Raw genomic sequence first — 10258 nt, 5'->3', positions numbered from 1 at the left:
TTTGTTTTTGTTTTTATCAGTGCGAGCAACACTGGTTGCGTTGTTTCTCTCTCTTAACTTTTTTTCCTTTTTTTTTGTGGTTATAAACACGGCAAATGTGATTCTCAATCACTTTAAATTGTAATTCAAACTCGATGATAAAGTACATTACAAGTACAAAGTATTTTTTTCTCCCGTTCCTAGATACTCGTAAATCTCGGTCGGGAACTGCATCGGAAAAAAAGGGTAATTTACAACGGTACCGATGGCGCCCAGAAGCACTCTTAGTAGGAACGATAATTCTATGGCGGAACGGCGATTGAGACCGATTTATGGTACTCCAATAATTCTCATATACGGTTCGACGTTCTTAAATTTAATTCTTGGTTGTTTTTTTTTACTTACAGAGTGGATAGACAATGGAAATTATAAAAAGGCCTTGCACGAGTTGGACAAATTAATTAAAAAATTACCCAGTCAAAATTGTTCCAAAGTATGAACTAAATGTTTAGATAGAATTCTTTTAAGTAGATTTTTGTAGTCAAATTATTTGGTATCTTGATTTCATACAGGCACTGAAGAGCTTAACATTAGTTCGACTTGGAAAAGACCAAGAGGCGGTAACATTGTTGAAAGAAGTTAGAGAGTGCAAGCCATCTGATGAATCAACTTTACTTGCGTTGACAGCGTGCTATAGAGAACTTAAAAAACGTAATTTCAATAGTATTTATAATAAAGTTGACATGATATATATTTTATTTTAATTATATAGCTCATATGGTATGTGAAGTATATGAGGATGCTTTATTACAAGATCCAGTCAATGAAGAGTTATTGTCTAGTCTTTTCATGTCCTATGTCCGTGTTTGTGATTACAAAAAACAGCAACAGACTGCATTAGCTCTCCACAAAGTTAAACCAAACAACCCATATTATTTTTGGGCTATAATGAGTATTGTTATGCAGGTATTTATTTTTAAGTTAATTAAAATATTACTTTATAAGTTTATTATTGCAACAAATAGATTAATAGGTTTTTTTTGTTATGGAAAATATAAATAATCAAGGGTTTATTAATACTATTAACCTTGTCTTATTACATATAATTTCATAATTTATATTTATCTTATTTTAAGGCATATCAAGCGAATGATGAAATATCAAAAAGAATTACTTTACCATTAGCAGAACGAATGGTACAAAAATATATTAATGAAGACAAAATTGATGCTGAACAAGAAATTCAATTGTATTTGATGATATTAGATATGCAGGTAAAATTGAAGTTATGCACACCAAAAGTTAAATATACATTATTAATTTTTTAGAAAAAATACAAAGAAAGCTTAGATATTCTTAATGGACCACTTGGTGATAAACTACATCGAACTGTTGGTCTCACACGAAAGAAAATTGATATTTACTTTGAATTGGAAATGTATGCTGAAGCAAACTCATACCTAAAAAGTTTACTACTTAAAGAGTAAGTAACTTGTTGTGGTTCACTTTACCTTGTATATAGACATTTATTTATAATTCTTATATCCTAATTTTAAACTACCTGTTTTATATTTGAAAACAATCTTTAAGGTACTTTTATTGTTTTAAACAAAAAAAAATTATACATGTTAATAATATTTTCTACTAAATGATTCGTAATGCAGTATAACTTATATTAGTATCGTTGTAGATTTATATGTTTCAAATATTCAACATTTTCAAGATTCACACAAAAAAAATAAAAATATAATTTCTTTGAATAACTAGTTTTATAAATTCTTTTGTAGAATACTAGAATCATTGATTACGTTTTTCTTGGTTATTTTAGATTAATATATGGAACAAATCTAGTTTAGGGGCCAAGCGATTTTTTCAATTTTTTTTAACGAAACTTATGTATCTCTTCCAGTTAAGAATGATGGTGCAATCAGAATTGGTCGCTCTCATTTCGTTCCGAAGTTATGGCCTTCCAAAGTTTTCGATTTTACGTTTATACGCTTGCGCGCAACACTACTATAATGACTTTTATCTATGTATCCCGATTAATACATGGGTTTTTCTACGTATTTGTTATAAACACTTAATAATTTTTATCTTATCTTACGTATTTTTCAAATTATAATTGATGTATATTATCTGCAAGCGTGGCCACTTGCTTGCTGCGCTGCGCTCGGACAAATTTCCGGAAACTTACCGTTCAAAAGTTATGGCAATTCAAAGTTGCAGTCATTACGCGTGTATCGGCACTCGTTGCTACGCTCCGCTCCGCAAATCAAAAATATCCCCCGACTTGCTATGCAACACTACCTCAAGTAAGTCACAGGGTACATAATAAATAACTACATAAGTTTCCCAAAAAAAAAAAATTAACCGAATACGTAAATATCAAAAAATAACAAAAATGGTCCTCCGCGCGTCATTATAGTAGTATTGCGCGCATGCGTATAAATGTAAAATCGAAAACTTTGGAAGGCCATAACTTTGGAACTAAATGAGAGCGACAAATTCTGATTGCACCATCGTTCTTAACTGGATGAGATACATAAGTTTCGATAAAAAAAATTGAAAAAATCGCTTGGCCCCTAAACTAGATTTATGCCTAATATACTTTTTAATATCAAATATTTAATGTCATTACTCTTTAGTATTTACTAACATCAAAGACAACAAAAATTAAATGTCGCATATTTTTTTTATAATAATAAATTATTTTTTATTTTATTTAAAATAAAATAAATTAAAATGTATTCAGTACTTAAATATTTGCACACAAAAACAGTAAAATAAATATTTTATAGCCTTAAATTAATAATCCTAACATAGCTAGACTAATTATATAATACTTTTTCATTGTATTCCATGTAATTTTAAATTACCTAGTTATAAAAAGTAAATTGTTTTTAGATATTTGATTAAAAGTTTATTTAAAAACATAACATTATATACTATATAGTACACTTAGGGCCAGTTGCACCGTCTCTGATTAAAGTTAATCGGCCAAATTTTCCCGGTTAAATATCTGTTATCAGCTGATTAAGCTTAATCGAAGTTTAACCGTAGACGGTGCAACTGGCCCTTACTGCACTTGTATTGTATTTTGTAAAAATGCAGTGGCGGCTAGTCAGGTGAGGCTGGTGAGGCTCAGCCTCACCTAACTGTTGTAAAGAAAAAGGAGGCATATACTATAATTATAGTTATTTCCAATTGACTTAAATAATATTATATTCAATAATATATTACACATTTTATAATATAAAAAAAGCTATTTGTTATTTTATAATATTATTATCAGGACAAAATTAATTTGTGTTGTCATGTATAATATTTACTGTCATAGTACATAATAATATTATACTAGTTCAACACTGTTATCAAATAAACCCCACAACAATGTTTGTGGAACGATAGAACGATCTCAACGAAAACCGAAGAGTGCTGAGATGCTAGTAATATTTAGTCTCAGACGAGTCGGACGGCCGTACGATAATAAAAATATATATCATGATTGTGGGGGAAGTCGGAATATTATTATTAAATGAGGTTGAACGATTCAGGTCTCAGAGTTTGTCAATATTATCCATTAGTCATTTTTTCGAAGCAACATGATTTCCACTAATAGAAAAAGGAACGGAAAGGTTGTCATCATGTCGTGTAGTGTAAGTGTATACCCATAATAATTTTATCACAAACTAAAAATATTGGTTCTTATCAAACATAATGAACATATCGTTATTCAGTTTTCAATTTTGTACTTGTACTATAGTAGAACCATGGGAGTATCCAATTGATTAATAATTTATTGTTTATCTGCCTCATCCCTCAAACAGTTCATGAGCCGCCACTGTAAAAATGAAGAATCGTAATATCTTGTTTAAAAAAACCACATAAGGTATTATTAGATATTACATTTTTTTTAAGGTTTCAACTATACCCGTTTATATCTTTTCACACTATTTTTATTTTGTTATTTAACTGATCAAATTTTGTTTATTTATTTAACATTTTATACTATAGTTTATCTTTAACTAACTTCTTAGTACAATTTTTTTTTAAGTTATATAATTTCTATACTTATATCATGATATTTTTTCTAACATGTTTATTTATTTAACAGCATAGATTCATGGATTTACTATACTAAATATTATGATTCATTATTTAAAATAATTGAATCTAAGGATAAGTACTTAAACTGCAATGGCAATACTGATTGTGTACCTCACTTTGATTCGTCTATTGAAGAGGCTTTGTTGTTTCTAAATGAATTGCAAAAGTTAAATTCTGAACAAAACTATCCTCAAAGAGGGGTATACCTTGCCCGCCTTGAATTATATTCTAGATTAAAAGAAAATGCTTATAAATATATGGGTAAGATAATTTACTTAAATATCAATCTAATATTAATAAAATAAATTATTCGTGATCCTTGTTTAGTTGCATTAATATTCTTTCATCTATAGAAGAATTTATCAGTAGTAAAAATGTCCCTTCCAGCCTTAATAGTAATTATTGCAATTATTCTTAAATTGTTAGATAATTTTACACTTGTTAGTTATTATATATATATATATTTTTTTTAACGGTTTTTGTGCTCAAATTGTATTCTGTATTATAAAAAAATTATTTCAGGTGATGCTATCAATCTTTTAACTGAATATTTTAAGATATTCGGACAAAAGCCATGTTGTTTTTATGATCTAAGACCGTACATGTCACTTTTAAAAGAAGAATTACTTGATGAGTTTTTGAGGGTATTGGATGAAATTGTTAATCTGAAAGAAGGAGAGTTCCCAAAAACTGTGAGTAGCTACTGATTTTAAAAGATATTTACCAAACATAATTCCAGTGAAAAAGACTTTGGCGCTTAGGTTTTACTTGCATCAGTCAAATGCATCTACTGAGCAGTATAACACATTCATTACATAACACTGATATTTAACAAAGTCCTAGTATTGAAAACAATTATAATTATTTATATCAATATTTTTTGTTAATTAGTTATGATTTATAATATTTCATATACTTTTAGAAACCTCAAATGGAATGTTATTTATCATTTCTCCAATTAGCTAGACATGTTGGAATTCATGACCTCATGAACACCGAAGAAAAATTAAAACTTGCTGATCGCTTACTAAGATGTTATCACAGATGTGAGATATTTAATAATAGCAAAAGATCTTCAGAAATAATGTAAGATAATATTATAATAATTGGTCATCGTAAAAGTTATATTTACTGGAAATATTTTCTATTAGGGCAAATGATACTTTTGTTATAATGATGGCACATTTAATGTATGATATTTGGGTTGAAAACAATAGACTCACATATATAAGGGAAGCAACCGTTGTACTTGAGTATGCGTATGCTCTAAGTCCCTCAAACTTCCATATAAAATTGTTATTATTAAAATTTTACCATATGTTAGGTAATTATATTTTTATATTAAATAACATAATTGTTTTTTTTATTATAAAAATAAATTATGATTTGTATTTATTTTCTTAGGAGCTTCTGATGCATCAAATTTAGCATATATAAGTTTAGAAATAAAAAATACTCAATTGGATTCATTAGGTTATCTACATACTTTTCAAATGTTCAACGAAGGTCGTTTCCAGAATGCATCTAAACTATACGCTACAACTGTCAGATTCTTCTCACATAACTATCGAGAGGTGGGAAATCTAAACAAAATGTCAAGTTATATTTATTTCCAGATTAATTTCATTAAATGTTTATTTTGTTTAAATTGTTATATTAGGTTGCGGATCATTTAACGATATCATACAAATTTGGGTCTTTTATCAAAATTATTGAATTTGTGGAATTTAGAGAAAAACTAAAATATTCAATTCATAATTCTATGTGTATTATTGAAAACTATTTCATTTCGTTACTTGATGTTGATAATTTGGAAGATTGTTTAGAGGTATTTAAAATATTGATTAATTTAACTATAAAATGCTAGCTAAAATATAAATGTTGTGTTTCACATTTATTAGATTGTATTAAAAATGAATGATGTGCCTGAAATTGCTTCAAAATCACAACTCAAAAAAATGATAAATAACCGTGATTATTCAGTTCTAATCAATTACAACCCTCCTACACGATGCTTAACTACAGAACATGCAAATCAAATATTTTCTCATGATTTGCGTTTATTAGAAATCCGTGCTGTCTTATTAAGTTGTATTTATTACAGTGCAAGAATGTTAAAACAGTTTAGTACTCAAAATATTAGGTCAACTTCTGAAGTAAATGAACTTAATCCTGATGATGAAAATCTCAATTCAGATGACTTAGAACAATTGGATTTTCATTTGAAAAGTCTGAAAAACTTAAACATTCAATTAGAAAGTGATCCTCCAGTTCCAGTTCCTAATAATGTATTTGGAAGTTTTTTTGGATCTAAGTTATTTGGTTTAGATAAATCTAAGCCTATGTTGACCATTGTTATCAACTTCGTTGAACTGATACAAACAATAGGATCAGATGTAAAGAATTGCGTTCCTACAGATGATGAGTGGACTACTAAAATGAAAACTAATGCTAATGATCTAACCATTGCTTTTGAAAAGTCAATTACTGATTGTAAACTTGTAATTTCAAAAACAATTAATGAACTAGATTCTAGTCTCAAATTAGAAGGAAGAAAAGAAGTATTAGAAATACTTACAAACATGATAGATGTAAGGAGTATTATAGTATTTATTTTTACTTCAAAATAATGAATATTAATTTATTTTATTATGATTTTCAGAGTTTGAACATTTCATGCGTATTTCTTTCCTTGGCAACATACTTTATAAAAAGTTTTCAAACCAGAATAGTTTCTGATCCAAAGAAAATTAAAGCAAAACGAAAAACTCATTCAACTTCCTATAATTCTGAGGTAAACAATTTGAATAATATACAGATATAAATTATTCAATTTAAATATATACAGAGTGATCCATCTAAATGTCCACTCATAATTTGAAAAAGTTTCAACTTTTTTGAAAATATTTTTTTTGCATAAAATAATGGTATTTCTGAAAAAACAATCACATTTTTTATCGTTATCATTTATTAGGTTTTTTACTTAATATTCTAAGACAAAATATTATTCGGAGTATTTTAATCTACAAATATCAAAATTCATGATAATGTTTAAAAACATTATATAATTTAGAAACTACTTTTAAAGGCACATTATGAAAGTGACTAGAATTTATAGCTTCTATTTTAAATTTTTATTTAGTTTTAGAATATTAAGTTTAGAATAAATTAAATTGGTAAAACTCTACAAAAATGTCTACTATGATTAAACAACTTTTATCATAGGCATATGTTATCAATTGATAATAAATAATAAAATAAATTAAATTAACTATAGGTTTTTTGCAATCTGCAAACACATTATAAGTATTAATCATTTTTGATATATTTTGTTTATCCATTTTATAAAATATGCTAACATGTATAAATTATAAATACTTTACTTTGGTTGTACTGTGTTATTTTCTAATGAACATACAGTAGAACTTCCATATTACGGTCACCGAAGGGACTGTAAATAATGACCGGTATTTAGAGGTGACCTTCCTATAGAGGTGACCTTTAACGGAAGTTTTACTGTAATTTATAAGCCAGTATCCTTGACAAATGTCTTAGTTGACCTATCCAAGACTGTCCCTGTAAAGAAGACATACACAATAACTATTTGTTTTATCCTTCATACTTTAACATAAAAAAGTAAATGTACGTTGAACATTGATACAATTTGGTTATTTTAAATATTTAATCAAATTTAATGAGTAATTTTTAGTATAATCCCCACATAGAGTGAAATTAATTTAAAGAAATTGAATAATATTTTTTAATTTATCTAAAGTAATGAAGTTTGTACATTTACCTCACATTTATTTCACAGTTGGGGGGAAATATGTAAATTTATTTATGGCATTACATATTTTGTTTTATGTTTATTATTTGTTTATATTTAAGTACTAATCATTAAATATCAAAACAGGACAACCTATGAATTACATAAATACACATCAATACTAACCAAAGGGTTAATAAACATAAATATAAAATCATTATCTAAGTTTTCTAGTCACATTTGTTAAGAAAAAAAATGTACAACTTGATATGACATGATATGATAATTCATTTTTACTAAGTATTTTCTAGTAACACACTGTTCTTTCTACACGGAGTATTTATTTTTAGTAAGATTATAATTTAACCTTAAATGTACTCATCTCTATGATCTATTCAAGTTAAGAAATGTTGTTGGCGGAATACTTGCGCGCTGGGGTGTGGAATCCTAAACAGCAGGAATATAGATAGTTGACTCGATGGGGGTGACAAACAGATACTACCTGACTTTTCCCAACAAAATCTGGTCGCCGCCAACTATGTTTCTTTCCTTGAACAGAGTATAGTAAGTCACTATGTGCTCCTTATATTTTTTTAAATATTAAAGATTTGCTTATGTTATAACTAATTTGTCCATTTATACATTTTTATCTTATTGATAAACGATCTATGGTCCCATCAATAATTACTAAAGTATTCTATGCTCAAAATAAATAGTAAATTATATAATAAGTTCTTATAAGAAAATTAAATATATTTCTTTTTAGGCTCAATATAAAGGTAAATCAGAAATTTTAAGGGGCGTTGTGAAAACTGTTCAAAATAGCACTAGTCAAGTACTTGTTAGTGTAAAGAATGTAGAAGAAGCATGGAATCGGATGGGATGTGGCAATTCCAATGCCTTGATGTTAAAAAAACATGATGCAGATTATACAGTTAATGATACTGATGAAGGAAAAGAAGCTGACAAAATAAGACAGATCACAGCTGACAGGTGGCGACAATTAGTGGATACTATTGATAAGAAGATAGGTGACAGTTATAGTGGAGCGTTAGATGAAATGGTAAAAATATTGATTAAAAAACAAACACAAATCAACAAACTACCAGTATTTTAAATGGTAATTTATAATTTTAAGAATATGTGTAAATATTTTATATTTATTACAATAAATTGGTACCTAAAATTATATAAAAATGTAATTGCGCTTTGGGTTTTAGTTTATGTGTCTACTATTTACTAATTTACCTTAATATTTAAAGGTACCGCATTGTTTATAAACATTTTAATACAAATTAATTTATATAACTTCACTATACCAAAACTATTGTTATTTAATTTCTAAAATATACATTGATTTACATTTTTCTGAACCAGACTATCAAAAAATACAATTATATACAAGTTAAGGATATTTATTGACTTTGGTTATTATATTGTAGTAAATTATTACTATATAAAATCTTGAGTCATTTAAATAATAACTTTAATTATTTAATTATTCAGTCAGAATTATTTATGAGTAAACAAAAAAAATATTTTGCTACAATAGAAACTGCTATTTAGATGTCTCATATATATTGTCAAGATTGATTTACCAAGTTAATAAATAACTTCAGTAACCCTCAAAGTATAAATATTCACGACCTGCATGGTAGTTTTTGTGTGTAAAAAGTTATATATGTCTAAATTTTATGTTTTCTACTTTTTCATTAGCTTTTATTTCAGATTTTTACTTCTAGAAATTATCATATGTTATCTTATATAACTTGTGTTTTTTCAAGTTTCTTTTTTGTTCTAATATGTGGCTATGTGGCTTAAGAGGACGTGATACCCACTCGTGTTGTCTCCTTCTTACAAGTGCGTAACATAGTAAATTATACGCAAAGCAGAACACGTGTAGCTCCATTGCTTAAAAATTAGAGTGAATTGACCTCTTATAAAATCTAAAGGTAAGATGCATTTTAAAGTACTCATAACTCGCTTAAAAATTAAAATATAATAAAAAAAACTAATGAGGTTGTCTAGATAAAAAACTTACCTTTAGATTTTATAAGAGGTCAATTTACTCTAATTTTTAAACTAACGGAGCTACACCTGTTCTGCTTTGCGTAAAATTTGGTATGTTATGCACTTGTAAGACGAAGGCAACACATACGGGTATCACATTTAGGTTAATCATATTTAGTATATGATACTGTATAAATTACAAATTATCCAGTAAAAAACTTACATTTTAAATACTCAGTTAACTTTCAAAGTAATCAAATTATTGTTTAATTTTGATTGTACAGATAAATATCCTACTTATTACTGTTAGTTTTGATAGTAGATTGGCAAGTTTCTATTCAGTATCTTCACTAAGCTTTGTTAACAAACCTGTTATAATGTTACACATTATCAATG

At 27.3% G+C, this 10258-nt stretch overlaps 2 protein-coding genes across 2 annotated transcripts in view; both read left to right on the top strand.

Moving 5' to 3' along the window:
* LOC100159027 overlaps window positions 1-10258 on the top strand; it is a 302306-nt gene that overhangs the window by 34976 nt on the left and 257072 nt on the right. The gene's annotated exons all lie outside the window — the stretch shown is intronic.
* LOC100575394 (N-alpha-acetyltransferase 25, NatB auxiliary subunit) lies at window positions 67-9624 on the top strand. The gene is made up of 15 exons (XM_003240349.4): window positions 67-314; window positions 387-472; window positions 552-690; window positions 752-945; window positions 1116-1253; window positions 1308-1462; window positions 4094-4347; window positions 4609-4778; window positions 5009-5172; window positions 5238-5410; window positions 5491-5660; window positions 5747-5914; window positions 5988-6677; window positions 6749-6880; window positions 8619-9624. Exons 1-15 carry the CDS (start codon window positions 245-247, stop codon window positions 8967-8969), a joined length of 3054 nt encoding a protein of 1017 aa, XP_003240397.1. The 5' UTR covers window positions 67-244; the 3' UTR covers window positions 8970-9624.

Source organism: Acyrthosiphon pisum, chromosome A1 (assembly GCF_005508785.2).
Source record: "Acyrthosiphon pisum isolate AL4f chromosome A1, pea_aphid_22Mar2018_4r6ur, whole genome shotgun sequence".
Classification (NCBI taxonomy): domain Eukaryota; kingdom Metazoa; phylum Arthropoda; class Insecta; order Hemiptera; family Aphididae; genus Acyrthosiphon; species Acyrthosiphon pisum.
Note: the sequence above shows the minus strand (reverse complement) of the source record. Positions and strands in the feature narration are given on the sequence as shown.